At 45.5% G+C, this 21,684-nt stretch overlaps 1 protein-coding gene across 1 annotated transcript in view; it reads right to left on the bottom strand.

Annotated features, from left to right (window-relative positions):
• The window catches only part of Cacna1e (calcium voltage-gated channel subunit alpha1 E), a 314,504-nt gene that overhangs the window by 275,300 nt on the left and 17,520 nt on the right, over nt 1-21,684 (bottom strand). Inside the window, exons 2-3 of the mRNA XM_055624404.1 lie at nt 9,584-9,689; nt 8,682-8,821 (exon numbers count right to left, since the gene is read on the bottom strand). Of these exons, the coding sequence (XP_055480379.1) occupies nt 8,682-8,821; nt 9,584-9,689 (246 nt within the window). The remainder of the gene's footprint in view (nt 1-8,681; nt 8,822-9,583; nt 9,690-21,684) is intronic.

Genomic DNA, 21,684 nt, shown 5'->3' with positions numbered 1-21,684 from the left:
AAAAAATTGCCCACTGAGCCAATGAATGATCCATCAGCTATTCTGGCATTCTTATGTGGAGCCTCAGAAGAGACAGTTACCTCTCACGTACGGCCCTTTGCCTACCTCTTCCCCTGAATCAACCTCTTCATTCTAAAAATAAAGAACGAAATAACAGGCAAGATTCTGCATCTCAACTGTATCTCTCCCATCATACAACTGCAACAGAAATAGTATTCCGGCAAAAGAGGCTGCTTCATGGAGCAGATACTGTAGTGCTCCCCCAGTGTGGAGCTAGAAATGAACAAAATGCCAGAGAGGAGGTGGAGGCCTGCCAGAGAAGCAGCTCCCAGCTCTCCTTAAGAGGAAGAATTTCAAAAGCAGTGGAAGCAAAGGACTCAAGACCTCCCCACCAGCAGTGTCAAGGACACTAAGTTCCTAGGCTCCTGCTTCACTGAAGCTGGGAAGCTCAAAGCCCCTCATGTCTCCTCACTCCATGCCAGTTTCTCATTTCCAAATTTATAAGCCCCCTGCCTCCTCCCTCCACCCAGCCTTTTCCCACCAGCTCTGGCTTTGGCCTGCCCACATCTAAAAGGGTGAGTAAAAGACAAGTCTATAAAATCCCATGAGGTTCCCTGCCATGATTCTCTATGTAAATACACAGGGCTATCACGCTATTACTACAGGGATTTGAATCGGGCTGGGGGCCCCTGGGGCTGCATAAGCAATACCTCCCCCACATTCTCAGCACCAGAGAGACAGGGCTCCCAGAGGAAAATTGTGCTTTCCTCGATCTTTAGCTGCTAGGGAAACTCATATGTTAGGGCAGCCTTCTTACAGAAACCCTCTAAAAATACTTATCGATGTATATTTAGCTCCAGATATCATCCTCCTACAAACAGGCTTTGGACTAAACCACTCTGTGCGTGCCACTGGCTGGAAGCTGGGGCTGCAGGATGTCTGGTCCCACTCTTCTGCAGCATTCCCCTGCCCACGTTCTCCTTTGTCTTCCCTCTCTCCTCTAGGTTATACTCATGCCCCGCCAGCTGGAGCTGAAGATGTAGAGACAGCCCCCTTCTCTGAGCCCTGTCTTTCCTCAGAGGTGATCCTGGGGTAAAAAGAACTTATTTTTTCAAGACAGGGTTTCTCTGGGTAGTCCTGGCTGTCCTGGACTCACTTTGTAAACTAGGCTGGTCTCAAACTCACAGAGATCTGCCTGCCTCTGCCTTCCAGAGTACACAGATGTGCCCTGCCACTGCACCCGGCTAGTAAAAAGAATTTTTGAGAGACTTGTGCGGCGTCCAGAACAGAGTTATAAGTAGGATTCCACCCCCCAGTTTAAAGTCCTCAGGGCTGCCTTGTTGCTCTCAGATTCAAGCATAAGTACTCCTGCATGGACTAGGCTGGCTCCTGCTGACCTCTCCGGAAGTGGCTCTCACTACTCCACTCACCAAGTTCCTTGAGATGCCCCTCTGCCTGTCTCCTCATATTTCCCCTCCCCCAAACATTTGCACACAGCATTCCTTTTCCCAGCAAAGTTCTCCTTCCTTGTCCGGCCTTATATTCCCATCCCTTTGTGCACCTCAGAGCATTTAAGTGTTATTTCCTTAAAGAAGCTTTCCCTGGTACCCAAGAGCCAAGTGTGATGCCCTTCTTCTGAGTGCTCATGACATGTGGGCTCATGTCCCGGTGAGGGACGCTTGGCCTATCCTACCCAGCACCTAGCATAGTGCTCAACGCTGAGAGTGCTCAACAGCTCTTGAGTGGCTGCCTGAGCCTGGTGGCAAACACCTTAGCAGAGGCAAAAGGTTTAGACACACCCATGAATACTACAGTGTTTGTACTGCTGGTCCGCTCAAATAGGCCATTGCCCCACTGCACAGTTAATCATGACGATACCAGAGCGAGTGCTGAGCTAAGTGGCATTTTTAATAGGACGGTAGACTATCTAACCATCCAAGGGCAGCTGTGAACTCAAGAGCAGCCCCGTGATACAATCAGGACCATAACACATCTGAACATAAAGAGGCCATCAGTGGAAGAGGAGCAGCACACAGCTCACCTCTGGGCCTGAACCAGAAGATGTACAGAGGAAATGGAAATGCTTGAGCCTTCTTCAGCTGCAGAGGAACGGCTGGCAGCTTCTCTGAGATCAGGAGGCTCAGAGAAGGAACCCACTCCAGGCAGACAGGCTGGGTTCAAACTCTCTTTATCATATGGAACTGCCTCCTTCATCTGCAGGAGGGCTGGTCCAGGACCTCCAGGAAACATGAAGAACCACAGCTAGTACACAACTCCACACACCATGACTTTTCCCCCTACTGCCATAGCTGCTTGCCAGTGATAACATTTACTCTACAGTTTAGACACAGGTAGAGATGAACAGAATTAACTAATAATTATAACACAAGTTACAGCAACACAGGGTAGAAAAATTGCCAGCATTACTACATTCACAATTGGGGCCATTATGAAGCAAAGTAAGGCACAATGGAATGCAAGTTTTTCAATACCTTGAAAGGAGGGTCTGGTAATAGAGGGCCTTTGTCTTTATGGGCAGGTGTGTACATGCAGCATAGACACCCTGAACAGAGATGGTTCCCGTCTCAGGCAGGATAGTAAGGGATAGCCAGAGATCTCACCATGCTACTCAGAAGAGGATGCTACTCAACACTTAAGAAGTGTCCACTTAATATTTTCAGGCTGTGGCTGACCACAGAAAACTGAAACGGTAGGAAGCTAAAAATGTGGATAAATGTGAGTGCTCTAGCAGGCATTTGAATACAAGCATATTATTAAAGTTTTCTGTGCCTTTAACTTATTCATCCCTGAAATGGGCCTGGGGAATAATTAAACTTAATAACTGTTACCTGTGGCACTGCTTTTACAAGTTAGAAATATTATCTGTGAGGCTAGACTTTGGCCCGTGCTTTGCTAAATGCCAAGTGTTACAGGACGAAAGATATAACACTGAGTGCTGCTTTCTCCCTGCACGCCCACTCAAGCTACCTCGAAAAGCCTTGATTCCACTTGTACCACTCAAGAAACATTTCCCAAGGGGGTATCACCGAGAGCCCAATATTTCTCATTATCCTGGAGTACACACTCTCAGCTTCCATTTCCCTAACAGGGTAAGCTGGACAGATGGAACTGCACACACAGATCCCAGAGAGATGAGGGAAAGTGTGAGGACAGCCTCCCGCTACCCCAGGCCCGGGCTTCAATCCTATAGAGGGCATGAGACTTTGGGAGCGGAGCAAGTGATACACCAGAATTTATTAAGCAGTGACTATATACACCAGCCACTGGACATACAGAGATGAATGAACAAAGGTCAAAATGCACAGATGTCTATCCATTTACTTGCTCTTACCAAGGGTGTAGGGTTGACTGAGTTTTCATCATTCACCATCGTTCTCTGTATATTTAAGTTCAATAATGACAAGAGCCTAAGCATGGAGGCTCCTGAATCATCACCAAGTCAAGAGAGGTCCCAAGTCCCAGCAGATACAAGTTGGTTTCAGCAGAGGTGAGAATACATCGGTCTGGGTGTTTCTTGGTCAACAATGTTTGGCTTGCTGAATAAATGAATGAATGAGTGAATGGGTGAGTGACTAAACAAGTCAATTCCTGAAGAAGTCGGCTGGACCTTTCGATCTACTTCTCGTACACCGAGCAACGTTGCGCTAAGAGCTGACATTCTTTCTTTGCCCTAGAGCAGAGCACGGTAGCGCAGGCCCACAGACAAGCCTCAGAAGGACACAGGAGTGTTCGCCTTCCTCAAATCATACTTGCAGCTCCCGCTTTGAACTAGAAACACGTGTATGGTGATGCTGTGCGTCCCTGCATCCCTGCATCCCTGCTGTGCTCCATCCACTGTTTCTAGCGGAACAAAGGAGTATGAAACACGAAGATCTATAACTACAGAGCCTTGGGGTAGCAAAAGTGACTGGTGATGGTACTGAGAACAAAAAATATTGAAGAAGACTTAGAGGCAGAAGATGTGGGCTTAAGGTCCAGAGCAGTGGTTCTCAAACTTCCTAATGCTGTGACCCTTTAATTGTGTGGTGACCCATACAATTCTGTCATTGCTACATCATAACCGTAATTCTGTTACTGTTATGAATTATAATGTTAACATCCGATATGTAGGATATCTGGTGTGCCGCCCCTGAGAGAGACTCACCCACGTATTGAGAACCACTGTCCTAGACTGTGTCTACTGTTTAGACACACTCCCTCTATGAGACTCGATGTCACTGTATGGAAAATGAGGACAAGTTCCCTACTGTAGTCTAAAGGACCCCCGCATATGCCCCTGTAGAAATTTAAGCAGCGCTGCGACATAGGAAGCATGGTGCCTTTCTGAGGTGATTCGGTCATGTGGACACCGCCCTAAAGCGTAGGCTGGGACTGCCATAACCAGAATGGGCTTCGCATGACAGGGACAGACTCCTGCTAAAAGGATGAGTCTGGATAGTTTTCTTCTCTCTTCTTCAGCATATGATGTCATTGGCTCTGTGAGGACACAAGAAGGACTTCATCAGATGCCAGGGTCAGATCTTACACTTTTCAGACACCAGAATTGTAAGATGCACCCCGTGTCTGCTATATTGTAGTTGTGGAAAATGGACCCAGACAACCCTTTTTATGGGTGTATAAGGATGGTATGAAATAAACGACGTGAACAGACTCTAAACCATGCACATCATCAACTTACAACTTACAGGGCTAAGAATATGAAAGGTTAGGGGCGGCAGACAGAATGTGGTGACTCCAGTCCCCCCAAATCCGTGTCTCTTAGCAGCAGGCTAATGATGACAGATCTGATGCTGAACCAGCTGTCTGATAGCATGGCATCCATCTTCCTGCCCCCACCTACCACCAGCACTGCAAGCAGAGATGTCGTGCAGCCCCAGACTTGACACACTGTGTCATGCTCCGACACTGTCATTCCCTGGTGCACAGGACTAGAATGTGAGGTGACACCTGAAGATAAGGTGGGAAGGGTGCCATCAGCGAGGATAACTCCGGATGCAGTTGTCAAGAAGCGAGGGGGGAGGGGGGGTTGTGTGGCAGGTGAGGGGAATCATGGAATGGGCTTAAAAATATATCAGTCCTGCATCAGGGGGCATGATCTGACCCCCAGGATCTGCCACCAGAAAGCTGGTGATAGTGAGCAACTGACATAACTTCGATGGGTACCATATAATTCATCTCTGAAAGTCTAGTCTGCCCATCTCACTAGTTGGTACTGCAGCATATTTGTCTGAAGTTAAGACCCTATCACTGCAAAATGTCTGGTCCTTTAATATACCACTAAGAGAGAGAGAGAGAGAGAGAGAGAGAGAGAGAGAGAGAGAGAAGAAAACACCATCAAGCTCCACCATGCCATTATGCTAAGATGTGAACTGACTTCACAGATGATAACCCTCCTAGCAGCAAAGCAAGGTAGTAGATGAACATACAAATATAGACAATTCAATGACCCATTCCATTGCAGACAGACAGAACCCCATCCCTCAGCAGTCAAGAGCACACTGAACCTGTTGTCTGGAAAAGATCTGCATGGAACTGAGAAGAGCTCCTGCATGGTTGGCTAGAGGAGGGATGGGATCAGGAGCAAGGTCTTGTTGGTTCTTCTAGAAAGTATCGGCTTCTCAGAATCACCCATACAACCATCAAAGTCTGAGGAGCCACCAGGAAAGCTGGGCAGACAGCTCAGGCAGGACAGTTGACTTGGCCAAGCTCTGACACTGCCTGGACATGCAGGTGAGAAATGCAGGACTTCTTGGCTACAGCAGCAGAAGTGCCTTGCTGATCCCCACAAATCTGCTCTTTCAGCCATGTCAACAGCCCTTACTAAAGCTTGTGCTAATCTCTCCCTCGTCTGGTCAGATGGTAAGGGCCCTCCACACCCATCATAGTCCCCACTTCCCATACCAGAACCACCAGATTCCCCTGTAAAGTACAGTTGTGTTATGGTACCTAGAGGAGCCTGGTTCTGAGGGTCTGTGAATACCAAAATTCATATGTGCTCACATATATTCTATGAGCTATCTGCTATTAGCATACAATGTATGCACATCCTCCCTCCTGGATGCTTTAAATCATCTCTACATTACCTACAAGACCATGCAACATAAACGCTTCGTAAATATTACTTATTCTATACTGCTTAGGGAATAGTGATAAGAATAAAAAGTCTTTGCAGGCTCACTACGGATGCATTTTTCCCAAATATTTCCTATTCACGCTTGACTGGATATGCTCAGAAGCCAAAGATATGGAGAACTGACAGCACTTCAACCTGTCAGAATGTCTAGTAAAGTGTGGCATCCAAAAGACGTATGTTAGAGCATCTTTAATGATTATTTATCACAGCAAAAACCAGGAGGCAATCTAAGTGTCGAATAACAAGCAGAAACAAGAAATAAGCTGTGTACATCCTCTTAACAAAGTGCTGATCATTCACTGCAAAATTCCAGCAAAGCATGGGACGATGTGGAATGGGCTCATCATATATCGAGAGAGGCAGCAAAATTACAGACATTTGAAAGAACACTTTCTTAGCTTTAAAGGGCTGGGAGACGATGCCATAAAAACCAGGAATTGCTCTTAAAATCAGAAATTGCCTTTAATCAGTGAACACAGGTTTTTCTCTTCTAATTTTTGTTTTTTCTGTATTTTTAAAACGATCAATATATGACAGTTTAAAATAAAAATGAATGGCTTAGACCAGAAACTTTAAATTTTTTCAGTGCATAAAACATGGAGCAGGACCAATTACACAGGCACACACCAAAAACAAATAAACATACTGTCACTGAAAACTATGTGCAAGTCTATGATTTGTGCTCTGCTGTCTATAAAGGACAAGGAAGCTACTTTTGCAGTGATGTCAATGACTGCAGACTCACAGTTGAGAAACAGGGACACAGAAGGCTTCTGTGACAACCCCCAGCCCCACAAAGGTAACACTCCAGACAAAAGGCCATTAAAGAGAACGTTTTAAAAATTGTGATTAAAGTAGCTCTTCACAATTGATGGCTTCTCGCAGGGGTGTGGGTGGAGAAAGACTCAGTTTTCTTTAAGGTGCTGGCCACTGGAAGTCTGACCATGCGCCAGTGAGTATACGAGCAGCACAAATTAGAGCTGTTTTGTTTTGGTGTAGGTGGGAGGCCACGAGGGTAGGACCTGGACCTGGGAGGACTGAGGAGGGAGTGTGATTAGGGTGCAAGATGTGAAACTCACGAATGATTAATAAAAATATTATGGAAAAACAAAACAAATACCACCACCACCAACAACAACAACAACACTTTCATTCCAAATGGAATCATAACATGACTCAAGTCCTAACTTAGGACTTTTCTAATGCAGTATATATTATTGATTTTAGAGACACGTAAAATATCACTCAGTTGCTACATTTTCTATGAAAATATTCTTCTGTGATACCATATATACTAAGTCATATTTAAAACACAGCATTTGAATTGTGTTTTTGAAAAATGCCCTACAGAAAATCCTGCTGTAAGGCAGCAGGTACTTTTTAAACATGAACATTCAACCCTATTTATCCATGGCCTATACTGAGGCTGGCTGCGTGTAAGCTATATTCTAATCCATTATATCTTCAACCTCTTCTCTTTTACTCAATCACAACTGGCCTAAATGCTTAAAAATGAGCCCTGTGTCTACATCACAAGACAATGAGGAGATACATGGCTCCCAAGCTCACCCTTTCAGTCTTTACCCTTACCCAACTACTCCCTACAAATTTCCTCTTTCCTCATGTTTGCTCATCATCATAGTGGCTACATATTCCTTCTCTTCAGTGTCCTGTATCTTTGCTTGTCCTCACCAGTGAGCCAGGCAGCTAAGTTAGGAAATTTTCATGTTAAGCACTTGATGCCACACCTACCTATACAAGTTTACTCCTCTCTTCTGCACGTACCAAAAGCCAGTGGACTCAAAGACTCATAAGCCACAGAAACCCTGTATGGTATTTTCATCGTTCCCAATGCCAAAACCCATCACATCTGCTGCCAACAGCGTTGGATATACCCATCATCCTCATACTATGTTCATACTCGAACGATGCTACAAATATTCACCTATAGGTATCACTACCTTATATGTGCCTATGACCCTGGGTCAGACCCAATATAAACTATATTAAGTTCTAAGGAATGACTTATCAGGTATTTTCATGGGATTCAATTTTATGCCATTAATAAATCCACAGATCATTTAATTCTGTTATCAGTGTGTTAATCTTAAGTTTTAGTATAGAAAAAATAATAATTGTAATCTCCAATTCCCGCCAAAGAAACTATACCTGCTGCATCTTTAAATTGATCTCTTGGGATGACCCCTCCCCTAGACCAGCACAAGCTGACTGCCTCAGTTAAAAGGCTCTTCCTTGGAAAACTGCATGTTCAGCAATCTAGCAAGTATACAATGGGAACCCAGGCATGCCTGAGACTCCCGCACATTGGCCTAATGCTCCATGCACCCAACTCTTCCAAGGATGGGCTCTTTATGGTCCAGCTACATGGAGACTCTTTGCCTTGACCTTTTTTTCGGTTTCTTCTACATTCTGATCTCTGCTCACCCTGTGTTCCCTGTACCAGCTACCCCATGTCAACACACACACACGAAATGAGAGCAATAAAAAAAAAAAAAAGGAGACTCACCCACTGAGGACCACAATGAAGTCCATGACATTCCAGCCATTGCGGAGGTATGAACCCTTATGGAAGATGAACCCTAAAGCCACAATTTTGATCCCAGCTTCAAAGCAGAAGATCCCAATGAAATATGGTTCTGTCTTCTCCTGTGAGGATGAAGAGCAGGGGGACAATAACAGGATTAGTCTTTATCAGACACAGGGAAAGGCATACCTTGGCCATCTCCTGCCACCATGACAGCCAGCCTTGTATATGGACACAGCTTAGGTTACTGAAGGACCCAGAGGACCTGAAGCTACATGAAATACACAGAACAGGGAACAGGACTGTAGAAATGAACAGATCTGTCCCTTCTAGGGGCTAGACATTTTTCTCCTGAAAGTCCTTGAAACACATCATTGCCCAGAAAGGAGCTCATTCCTCCATTCTTGGGTTTCTACACCAGCTAGAAACTTCAGAGTTCTCATGCCTGGGTCATTAGTCTGGCCACTCACCCATTTGTTTTGGACTTAAAATAATTTGTGTGCCCTCTTCGGGAGGAATACATTAGACATGTGAATCATTCCTTTAGGAGAATAAAGACGTCGGCATTTAGCAAGTTCATAACCACCAACACACTCAGCTTTCAGCATCCTCCCTCCTTTTCTTCTCACTTCAACAGTCCCTTAGGAAAGAGGAGGGAAGCAAATGGCCCTCATGCCTGCCCTTTCTTCTTGCCTGACTGTCACGGGATGTACACACAAGCATTTGCAATGCCCTTTTCCTTGTGTGTCCCGGCAGGGTTTATTCCTAACTTGTCCCTCAGCAAAGAATAGTCTTCGCAGGACTGTATGAGAAAGAAAGTTGGGGAAGAGGGGTTGAGTCAGGGGAACCAGTAGGAGAAAAGGGAGAAGAAAGCAGGCACATACCAGTCTTCGGGACATCGGGGTCTTGTCATCCTCAGGAAGATGCTGCTCCAGGGCCAAGACGATGCAGTTGGCAATGATGGTGGCCAGGATCATGTACTCAAATGGCGTGAAAAAGAGGAGTTAAGGATCAAGTCCATGCAAGAGAGGATACAGCCTCCAAAATGGCCTTGTACATAAACACACAAACTTCTTCTTGATGGTCCTTGCAGGGTGAATCATTTACACTAATGTATTCCTCCAGGCAGGCAGGCCGGACAGTGTATGGTCCTTAGCACAGGAGGCATTACCATTTAGAACTGGTCTGTGAAAATGAAGCATCTTCTCCAAGAAAAGGAAGGGGGTGGGAAATGATAGAGTTGGGCATATGTCAGATACCCAATGATATGTCAGTGAATGAAATAAAACATAAACCCAGGCACTAAACAGGGCTTCAAGTTGATGGGGAAGAAAGAAGAAAGATGAACCCTGTAGCAGGATCCTGCTCTTCCCACGCCCAGCTTTGGCCACAATAAGGACCCAGCTGTGGCTGTCTACTGCCCTTTCAGAACCACATCTAGAGTCACCCTTCTGGTCTGGAACCTTGCGACCAACTGGGGGGAAAGAAGAATCTCTGGGAAGGAAACCATGTGGCCAGCCCTTGCTATCACCTTATTTTCTCCTAAGCTTCCACATTTACAGGCACCAGAAAGGCATAGCATGAGCTGGACTCTACCATAGTAGAGTCCAGCCTCCAGGAGCCAAACTGTGAATCCAATATACATATATACAAGCTTATAAATATACAAGCTTTTCCCTGCTGGTTTTCTAAAGACAGGTAAGGTGCTCTCTATGCCCTTTTGAAAAAAATGTGACTCAAAGGAGGCATCCTGACTCCTGCAGAAAGGCTTTGCTGTAAGCTCAGGGGAGGCGGGGCCATGGCTAGAAAAGGCAAACACTGGCTTCCTCCCTGGACCCAGTCATTTTGCACATTGGGATTTTGTTCTGTAATTACTGTTATGACAAACACGAGCCAGATGTGTCACTAGCCTTACAGTTCAACCTATTCTCTGGCAAATTCCACAACTCACAGTGGGGGAGGAGGATAGTACTTCTGACAAAGAGGAGACAACAGAGACCATTCACCTGTCACCCAACAGAGAGCAGGGCTCCCCGTGTAGATCACAGGACCTAGACACCTCTTTCCTAGTACAGAAAACCAGGTCAAAAAGAAGCCCCCATGCCTCTCTTCCCATCCCCACTGTAATATTGTGTCAGTAGCATCAAATGAGCATCCAGGGATCTCTGGGGAAGGGCAGGGACCAGAGCCTTCTGCAAGTAAAGGCCAAGGATGCACAGAAACATTAGTGGCCTGTCAGTTGGTCTGGTCCTGAAGCTAGCAGAGGAGGCTGGAGAGAAGGTGACTTTTGTAGTCCACCAAATTTGGTGGTACCCAAATCTCCCCGCCCCCCAACACACACACACACCCCGCCACCATCTCCATGTATCCCTGAGTCACAGGCATGCTCCCACAGCTGGCAGCCCTTCCTTCCCACACATCTCCAGTTCTCACACCCAGAAATCCTCTGCTTCCTCAGGCTCAGCCACCTGATCTAGAAAACAGAGGAGCCTCATTGGACCTCCAGACAGACTCCTGTCCCAGATTCTACTATGTTTCCCAAGACCTCGTGGATGGAGGGGAGCCGCTGCATGGAACACATGTACTGCTAGGCATCCTTTCCGCTTCGAACTCGGGTAGCTAAGGGCAACCTGTGAGAGCTGAACGTGCTGCAGGCGCACTAGCATGCACATCCGCTGTCTTAGGACAAGTCCCCACCCAACATACACCCTGGTAAGGCCACCAGAGCACAAGGATCAGAAAGAATACACCTCCAGCACATAGCTGGCTCTAATCAAGAGCTCTGTGTGTGGGGTGACAAAAAGGCTAACCCAGGGACCGCTGATTCCACAAGACTGGAGCAGAGCAAGCTATCCCGGGCCTGGTGCTGATGTCTGAAATTCCAAGACAAATTGGATGACAGCAAGAATAGGGCAGAAGTAGTGGTTGAGGAATTTCTGACCTTGCCTAGGAAAATTGGTCCAGAAAGGAAAACTGACAGCATGCCAACACAACATTGATGAATGGCTGCAGACGCTGAGGGCATCTGGGGTGCTGTTTCTACAATGTAGGTCACAAAATACTAGTGCTACAGAAACTTGCAATCAAATAAATGAGGAAGCCTGGGTTAAGTAAAGTTAAGTAGGTTCCTTCCCAGCAGGACGGCTTGGAGCCTTTAATGCTACCTCACACTGTGTGGGACTGCGCGCACAATGGGGTGGGAAGCAGGACACAGCACACTCCAGACTTGCTTCACCGTGCAGTGCCTTGTTGAGAGCATCTCTCTTGGGATTGGCACTCACAGGAACATCGTTAGGAGCCCTAATTTAAAAACAAAACAAAAACAAACAAACAAACAAAAAAACAGGTCTTACTACCTATCCTAAGTAAAGGAGGGGCTGGTATCTCTGAGGTAAGTGACGTATTCATTGCCTTTTCACATAACACACACTCACACACATACACACATGTCAATTCTATTAATAAAGTTATTCATAAAAGCACTGGGCTCACCTGGTTATTGCCTGTATTTAAACGTACCCTGTGCAAGCTCAGAAACCCACTCACCACTTTCATGGACCCAGGAGCCGGGGAGCCGGGAATAGCTGGGAAAGATTACTTGCTCGTTCAAGCTACATAAACCTTTTCCACTTGTGAATCCAGTGAGTCTGTTTTTGTCAGAGAGGACTGAGTATTCTTCCAAAGAAAGACTGGGAAAGAGAACCATGGACTGAAAGTATAGGACCTCTCAACAATGCTGCCACATAGCTTGGCAGATACACTTCTCTGAGGCCCTTCCCACCAATACCCACTTAGAACTCCCTCCACTATTCACTCTCACATCCACGCTAGCGTTTCCTCAGCCAGGCAGTCTATAGCTACAGTTCCCTGATAGGATCAGTAAGCTTCACTGTCCAGATCAGATATGCAAGGCTTGTTAGAGACACAAGACTAGCCTGGAAAAAGTGTGGACATCTCACTATAGGACAGAGGAATGGCTCTTGATCTCAAAGACTGGTAAGTAAAATTGTGTGTGACTGGTTAAGTCTTTGAATGGCTGAAAAGTCATGCAGTCTCAAAGACTGGTGTTATCCAAAGCCCCAAATACTAGAATCAAAAGGTAATGTATTAGTTAAGGTTTCTATTGCTGTGACTAAACACCAACAGCAAAAGCAAGTTGTGGGGAAAAGTGTTTACTTGGCTTACACTTCCACATTGTAGTGTATCATCAAAGGAAGTCAGGACAGGAACTCAAACAGGGCAGAAACCTGGAGGCAGGAGCTGATGCAGAGGCCATGGAGGAATACTGCTTACTGGCTTGCTCATCATGGCTTGCTCAGCCTTGCTTTCATACAGAAACTAGGACCACCAGCTCAGGGGTGGTACCATCCACAATGGGCTGCTACCATCAATCACTAGTTAAGGAAATGCTCTACAGGCTTGCCTACAGCCTGATATTATGGAGACATTTTCTTAACTGAGGCTTCCTCCACGCAGATGTCTTTAGCTTGTGTCAAGCTGACATAAAACTATCTAGTACAGGTGGGAATCTGGCAGAAATCTGGCAATTCATAGGTTCTAAGGGAAGCGAAGAAACCTTAAAAAACAATTGCAAACCCACTTCCTCCCCTAGCCAAATCCTTTGCCTGGTGTCCAAGGACCCATTCAGAGTAGCTGTCTACATCTGGTTTGGTTTAAATTGTTGGAAACTGCTCAAATATATACAGCCTGGAGAAAGATGGATGCCTCCCTAGGTCTTCCAGACTCACACCTCAGGGGGAACTTGGCTGGAGGACTGAAGAACATAATGGGAGACTGTGGTGTTGGGGAAGGGGTTGTAGGAGTCTGGAGGTTCTAGGGATTAAGTGAGAGAGAGGCTAGGTATCAGAAAATGTGAGGAAGGCAAGCAGGAAGACATCAAGGGGTGGAGACAGTGTCCCAGCCACTGTCCCAGCTCTTTTTTCTAGCTTCTGTTCTAGTTCCCTTTTTGAAGAAAATATTAAGAAAAGACACTCTTTTTCCATATGAAATTGAGACTTATTCTTTCAAGTTCTGTAAAGAAATTGTGTTGGTATTTTTCTGGAAATTGCATTGAATCTGTAGATTGCTTTTGGCAGAATGGCCATTTTCACTATGTTAATCCTACCAGTCCATGAGCATGGGAGATCTTTCCACCGTCTGATATCTTCTTCAATTCTTTCTTCAGAGACTTGAATTTTTTTTTTTCAAACTGGGTCTTTCACTTGCTTGGTTAGAGTCACACCAAGGTACTTTGTTATTAGTGGCTATTGTGAAGGGTATCAAAGCAGATGCTTTGAGACTCATAGCCAAACTTTGGGCAGAGTGCAGGGAATGTTACGAAAGAAGGGAGAGATAGAAAAACCTAGAGGGGACAGGAGTAGCACAAGGAGAACAACAGAACCAAAAAATCTGGGCAAAGGGATCTTTTCTGAGACTGATACTCCAAACAAGAACCATGCATGGAGATAACCTAGAACCCCTGCTCAGATGTAGTCCATGGCAGCTCAGTCTCCTAGTAATGAGAGCAGGGACTGTCTCTGACATGAACTCAGTAGCTGGCTCTTTGATCACCTCCCTCGGGGGGTGGGGAGGAGCAGCCTTACCAGGCCACAGAGGAAGATAATGAGCCTGTCCTGATGAGCCCTGATAAGTTAGGGTCAGAGGGAAGGGGAGGAGGACCTCCCCTATCAGTGGACCTGGGGAGGGACATAGGAGGAGAAGAGAGAGAAGAAGGTGGGATTGGGAGGTGATAAGGGAAGGGGCTACAGTGAGGATACAAAGTGAATAAACTGTAATTAATAAAATAAATAAATAAATTTTGTTTAAAAAAGAAAAGACTGGCGTGTGTTGATGTTGGCCAGTACTAGCAGTGGCCTTTTCCCTCTTTTCTGGTAATAAGCTAAAACTTCCTCTGGTGACATTTTCCATATGCCTCATTTCTCTTTGCATTGCACTTTGTTTTTTGTATCTTCTATTTACCTCCTCCAGGAAACCATACCTTGAGAGCAGGTGCTTCGTTTAATTCTCCACAGGCAGTGCTTAGCAGGGATTCTGTTAGACAGAGAAGGAAATGCTAGTAGGCTCTCCACCTCCTCTGTTTAGTACAGGATCTTATACATTCCCATCTCTGTGACATGACTCCTTTCCACTTGGCAGTAGATATCAAGCCCAACAACAAAGGGTCTGCTCTATCCAGGGAAGACCCTGGTCTGCAGTTAAGAGCCCACAGTTTCAACTAAAGTGCCTCAACAGACAATGCAAAGGATGTGATTGAGCCACACGTCACCACGGCTGCAAAGAGCAGCACCCTTCATGGCAGTCACAGTCAGTGACAGGATCAAAGTTTATCTGTGCAGAGTTCTCATTCTGCCAAGGAATTCAGAGACCCCCATTCTGTTCTGGGTACAGCATGAAGCATAAACCAGAGAATGTCCAGAATGGACAGTCTAAGAAATGAAACAAATGGAGCCAAGGAAGCAGAAAGACCTGGGAAACTGAGGGCAGAGGCTTTGCCTGTCCCTGGTAACCAACACTGTGCTTAGATATAGTGGGTATCTAATGACTGATAAATTAATAAATGACTAATCAATACATTGATACCAGACGCCAGAATCCGTGGTATCATTATAAAAAGACATCCCACATTCTCTCTATGCAGTATTCCCATCTGAACCTCTGTACTGTATACTGTGGGCATACATTATCTATCAAAAAAAGAAAAAGAGAACCCAGCATGCACAGACATTCTCTTTAATGTTAAAAAGAGAGGGGGGGGAGAAGGTGGAGGAAGGGAGGGTCCTGCTTTGTTGAAAGGATAATGAATCTTCTCTGAGTAATAGGGTTATTTTCAATTTTTTCTTTACTCCTTTATCCATTGTCTGACTGTTATAATGAGCATGTAGTAACTTATAATCATAAAATCAATTAAAGCTGTACGTATTCCACGAGAGAAAAATATCAAGCCAATACCAAAATCCACATCAACCTGAATATAAAGATGATGATGATCATGGAAGGCTGTGCAAGATCCCGGCAGATCAAATGCAGGCGAACAAAGGCCCAGAGTGACCCAAAGAAGGAAATGACCATAAAAGAGCTTCCATCTCACTGTCTGCTCACTAGGGGCCTCAGTTCATAAACTTTTCTGGCAACCTTCCCAAATACCCCTTCACTCCTCACTCCCAAGCCGTTAATGAGGACTGGTGTCTCCACAGCTCTCCCTTCTCCTTCCCTGTCTAGCAGCTCCAAGACGATCATTAGGGAAATGATAAAAATAGGTTTGCTTATTGATTTATCCCTTTTACCCAATGCTCCTTCGTTCAACCAGTTGACTTGTTTCCTTAGCAACACAGCTAATTTGAGCAGCATGGCTCGGCCTGCACACCTGCCATTTGTTTAGTTCCTTCTTTAGCAGAGAAAGCTGGGGCAAGACAGAGGGTGGGCCTAGGGCTGCTGTGGTGTTGGCTCTGCTTGCCAACAGAGCCCTAGGAAGCTGGGCTGAGGCTGAGCCTTTCACTGCTCTGTAAGCAAGGCTTCCCAAATCCAAGCCAGCCTCTCAGCTTCACAGCACAGGCCCAGGGAAGACATAGGCCACAGGCAGCAAGTGTAGGGGTTCTTAAGGAAATATGTACCCCTATCTGCCAGGTGTTCTGAGACTCCTCTGCTTGAGATGTCCCCTCCCGGAGCCTTAGTCACCATGCAGAAGGTGAATGAATATGATCTAAGAGCCACCAGAGACAGGCAGGTTGACAGAACACTTATGTTCTTTTCAAGTTCCAGGCCTAATGGAGAAAATACTCCTGTGGGGACAAAAATGTGGCCACTCTGGCACTTTCTAGAACTCTAGAGACTCTCTACAGTCTGCTCCCTGCCTCTCAGGAGATAGAACTCGACCTCCATTAACCCTCCCATCACTAGCCTCAGACCCAGGACAATCACCTGCAAGAAGGTCTACATTCTATTTTCCCTTCAGCCTCCTTGTTTAGGGATGTATGGTTTGAAGAGATGTAAACATTTCACACAGTTTTGGATGTCTTTGCATATGTCCACCACTCCTCAGCAGGACATAAATGTAAAATGGCGTGATTATTCTCAAAGGAAAAAGAGCCTATCTCTTCTGTGATTCTGTCAGAAGCTCGGTTCCAAAGAGACACTGTAAACACAAGTAATAATTTGTAAAAGACATCTCTTCAAGGTTTCTATAGGACTGAAAAAAAAAATCAGGATCTTGCCTGGGACCGAGAGAGCAATAGAGGAAATAAAACTTGGCAATGAGAGCCAGGCGTGGTAGTACACACCTTTAATCCCAACACTCAGGGTGGCAGAGGCACGTAGATCTTTGTGAGTTTGAGGCCAGCCTGGTCTACAAAGCAAGTCCAGGACAGCCAAAGCTACACAGATAAACCCTGTCTGGAAAAACAAAACAAACTTGACAGTGAGAAACAAGAGACAGGGCAAAAGTTGCCCCAACACGATGCTCAAAGTAGGGAAAGCCACCACCATCCGCCTCCACGGAAGAAACTTGAAAGACAAAAGGGCCTAAAATGACACACAAACACAAAGCCCCTAAACAAATCACAGTCACTTTTATTACCCTACTAAATCAATTCTTAAGTGTCTGCTGTGGCTCAAGGCTTTGGGGAAAGCATCTGTTTGTGGTCACAGCCCCCAAGAGGGGGCTGGCTGGCTTGCAGCTATGATCTGACACTGAAGACATCTACCCCAGTAAAGAATTTAAAAGAAAATTATGGTAATGGGCCTCTGAGAAGAAAGCAAAGACATTTGGCCCAGGACCTCCCGGGAATATGGAGAGCTCTTCCAAACAGCAGTCCCCAGAGGAGGATTTATGAAGCTGATGGCTCTGATGCAATCTCTTCCAGTGATTAGAAGGGACATTAATCACACCCAAGGCCAGAGCTAAGAACAGGAGGGGTTGAACCACCACACATGTCCGGCTCCAGCTCCTACAGACCCTGCTGGAGACACAGTGAGATCATGCAAGTGAGATCACATCCATTTTGCCTGAGGCAGTGGAGAAAGACACATCTATCCTACAGGGATGAGTAATAGTGAAGGGGCAGGACTTGTGCCTAAACCACAGACACAGCCATCATTGTGGCCATCATGTCAACAGATTGTGTTTTTACCTGCTGTGATTGCCCTGACCGTTTCCCAGACAAATCTCCTTACAGGATTCTCTACCACCTAATGGGTCTACATGTGCCAAGAGGGCAAGCATTCTGTCCTTCAGTCTGAAAGGGAAACTCACTCGTTAGATCAGGCCTAGGGCCAGCTGCCTTCAAGGGGGGACATTTCAGCCCTTTTTCTCCTCATCACAGTGGAAGTAGGGAGCAGGGACAGTGGGAGACAAAAAGATGGGGACTTCAACAAGGCTTTTTAATGCCTCACAGCAAGCTGTCCCTGCCTGTGACATGAGAGGGCCTGGGATAAGAGGTCAAGTGAAAGGTCAAGTCCAGAAGCTCCATCTAGACTTCTGAGAACTCGTTCCTCTGTCCAGCCTGGCAAGATAGAATGGCCCGAAGGAAGGGTGAACGAAGTTTCCTGGAAAGAAACTATGCCTTACTCTGAGCCTTTTGCAAGAATGATCAACTATTTAGAATGCCACTTGATTGTGGAGAGATGAGAATGCTGCAAGTCTACAGCCCTAAGTATAATTTACCCTGGGTTGTTTTCAGTCCTTGCGAAAATAACAGAATAAATAATAATAACAGGAAACCTTTTAGAATGAATTGACTAAGCTGGGCACTAACTTCCACCAGCCCCAAAGCTGCAAATATCATCAGATAGTATAATGCATCAACATATGGACCACCCTCACATATAGAATAAGCCATGTGTGAGGAACTCAGCTCCATGTCTGTGTTTTTCCTCAAGCCTTGCTCTTGGGTTCTGTGTTTGTCCTGAGCAGATTCACTCAGGGTGGGACCTGTGGTTCCTCACAGGACTGGAGCGCTATCAAGTGTTCCTCTCTGTGAGTTACCAGTGCACGGCTCTAACAGCAAATGTGAAACTCCACCCCACATTGCCCTTCCACTTCCACCATGGCAGGAAAACTGTACTGTCACAAGTAGAAACACAAGAAGGAAGTCCCCGAGTACTCCATGGTATCCCATTGCATGATCTCATTGCCTTCCTCAGTGCAATTTTTTTCACCTCCCAATCTCGTCCTTAAAAAAAAAAATCAGATGGACAAAATTAAATCCCATTTCTTTAAAAACAAACAAACAAACAAACAAAACAAAACAAAACTGCATCATGTGACTTCCAGCCTTAACATCAGTTTTTAAAATTTGGTTTCCATGGTGGTGGGATGCAACTTTCCGTCACCATGACAACTGCTTCTTTTCCAGTCCACCATCTGACAGGCAACCCTGAACACTCATATACCTCTCTTTCAACCCACCCTTCCCCTGTCAAGAGATGGAAATGCCATTACACCTGTTTTTAAAGACCTCAAACCTAATGAATGAGTGACAAGGAAAGCAACACTGAGAACACAATACAGGGGCAGAGGAACCCCCAAAGGGCTTCCTGCCTGTGGGGACAGTCCAGTTGCACTGCTACAGAGGTCAATGGACTCAAGCTATTAAAGACAAATGATCCTCAGCATGATTTTTTTGTTGTTAACCATGAAGCCATGTCTCATCTCTCACGGCTTCTGGATCAAAGAACTCTGTCTGACTCCCAAGACCCTGTCCCTTACATAAATCCACTAACAGGAAGGTCACATCATTGCAGAGACAAAGAGAGATATAAATGGAAGTCATTTCTAGACCCATTTGCACCACATGGTTTCCAGGGAGTAGGAAGGTGTACTTCTGAAAAAGAAGACAGCTCTGCCCTCCCCCTTCTGTCACTCAGTGCTCATTTCAGTGACCTGGAGGAGCCTTAACAAATTCACTTGTTATGTGTCTGACTGGATCTTGTACTTAAAACAGTTGTCATTCCACACACAGTTTTGGTGATCAAGAGACAAATGACTGAATGAAAAGGTGCGTACTAAAAGCTTATGATAGAAAACAAAACAGCAGTGGGGAAATCACTCATTTCAAAGATGAGAATTAGTGTTTTGATGACACTCTGAAAAATCTGAGTCCATCAAGAGTTCTGGCAGCAACTTTTACTTTAGGGGGAAAAAAACATGAGCTACAATGAACAGCCACACCCCACACTGTACCCTACTTCACAGAAACATTCATCACAAGGCAGGCATCAAATGCTGCCGAGAATCTACCAAGAAAATGAAGAACTTTTTGTTTAAAAGATCATAGGCAGTTGCTTGAACTTCTGTTTTCCTTTCAGAACTCTGCATACGTAACCATGTTCAAAGACACCGCTTGGCCTGGAAACCAGATGGGAAAGTGTTGAAGGAACTAATGCTCTGCTTGCAAAGGGAAGACTTGAGAAGTGACATCGTTGGTCTCAAACATCCAAAGGCCACCTTGGATTAGAGGGCCGAGATTATTTTTAAGTTACTGTAGAGTGTAAGACGCCCTCTCTCTCAAGGCAGATCTGAGTGAATATAGAGATCTGCTACTGTCCACAAGAAAATGGACTCTTTTGTTAAGAGGCAAATGAAATGACATGCTAATAAATACCACCAGGGAGAAAGTCTGCATGTATAGCACATGCAAATGCTAGACTGTCAGTTCTCCCTGTTAACCAATTATGAGCCACCATACATAAGAAATTGCGGAACACACACAACACACACAAGACACGCAAATGCATGGAGAGGCCAATCCCAGCATATGACTTCCCGTTTCTGGGAGACTGCCAAGAATGTTCAGGAACTACTCCATTTGATGGGCATTATGCTAAGTCAACCTTCATATGCTTAGAGGTTCTTAACGTGGAAGAATCAAGGTTAGAAAGTCTTCAGTCAGGGACCCAAGGGCCTGCTGGATGAACATGACTCTGTCCCTCAGCCTCAGATTTCTAGAACCTGTCTTCAGGAAATCTGGAGCAGTTAGAGGTCTGCCTGAAGAAGCCATAGGTGAATGCTTTTGCCAACACAATGGCCCTTAGAATTAATTACTTTATTATCTTGGGCTGAATTCCAGGGTGCCTAGGGGCTCTAGGTCTTTCACCATAGCCTGTAAGGAAAGTGAGAAGAATCCGCCTGTGATGGAAATACAGGCAAAGGAAACAGAAACGCCTGGCTATAGTACTGCACACTGAAACCCAACATTCCCAAGAGCATCCTGAGTTCCAGCTCATCCTGGACTACAGAGCAAAAGCGTATGTCACAAAATAGGTTGGGAGAGGAAGGGAGGGTGAGAGAAATGAAGAGGGGAGGGAAGAAGATGGCTAAATGGATTAGGTGAGAGAGACCTAATTCTAGATCTCTCACTCTAGAAAATAAGTGAATCTCTGCCTCAACTGAACTAAAAAAAAAAAAAAAAAAAAAAAAAAAAAAAAAAAAAAAAAAAAAAAACACTAGTAAAACTTCTAAAGGTTAAAAATATAGTAAGCCACCTCTAGACAGTCTAATATGTCTTGGCAGCTGTTGATTTATCCACATGTCTACATGCTTCCATAGTGATTGTAATGTGTAGTCAAAGGGAAACCCCATAGTTTCAATGCTAGAGGCCATGACAACCACTGCTGTCCTCAAACCAGACTCACTGACAATTACAGAAACTTCAGTCCCAAAGGCAAAAGAGGGACAGCTACAAGGAAGCACAGAGGTCAGACTATTCTAGCACTTTCCTCTACAGGCATAGATGCAAAGACTGGAATAACCAGACTTTTCTAGAACCCCTCTGCACTGTCAGCTTCACGCCCTCAGAGGCTTGGGAGGCCATCATCAGAACAATCAAATACAAATACCCCAGCTTTTCTTGCTTGAAGTGAATATCCAGAAGGGGAAGGGAAGGGAAGGGAAGGGAAGGAAGGAGGGAAGGGAGGGAGGGAGAGAGGGAGGGAGGGAGGAAGGGAGGGAGGGAGGGAGGGAGGGAGGGAG

This window comes from Psammomys obesus, unplaced genomic scaffold, assembly GCF_907164565.1.
Source record: "Psammomys obesus unplaced genomic scaffold, mPsaObe1.curated_primary_1811, whole genome shotgun sequence".
NCBI lineage: Eukaryota > Metazoa > Chordata > Mammalia > Rodentia > Muridae > Psammomys > Psammomys obesus.
This window is presented reverse-complemented; position numbering and strand designations above follow the sequence as displayed.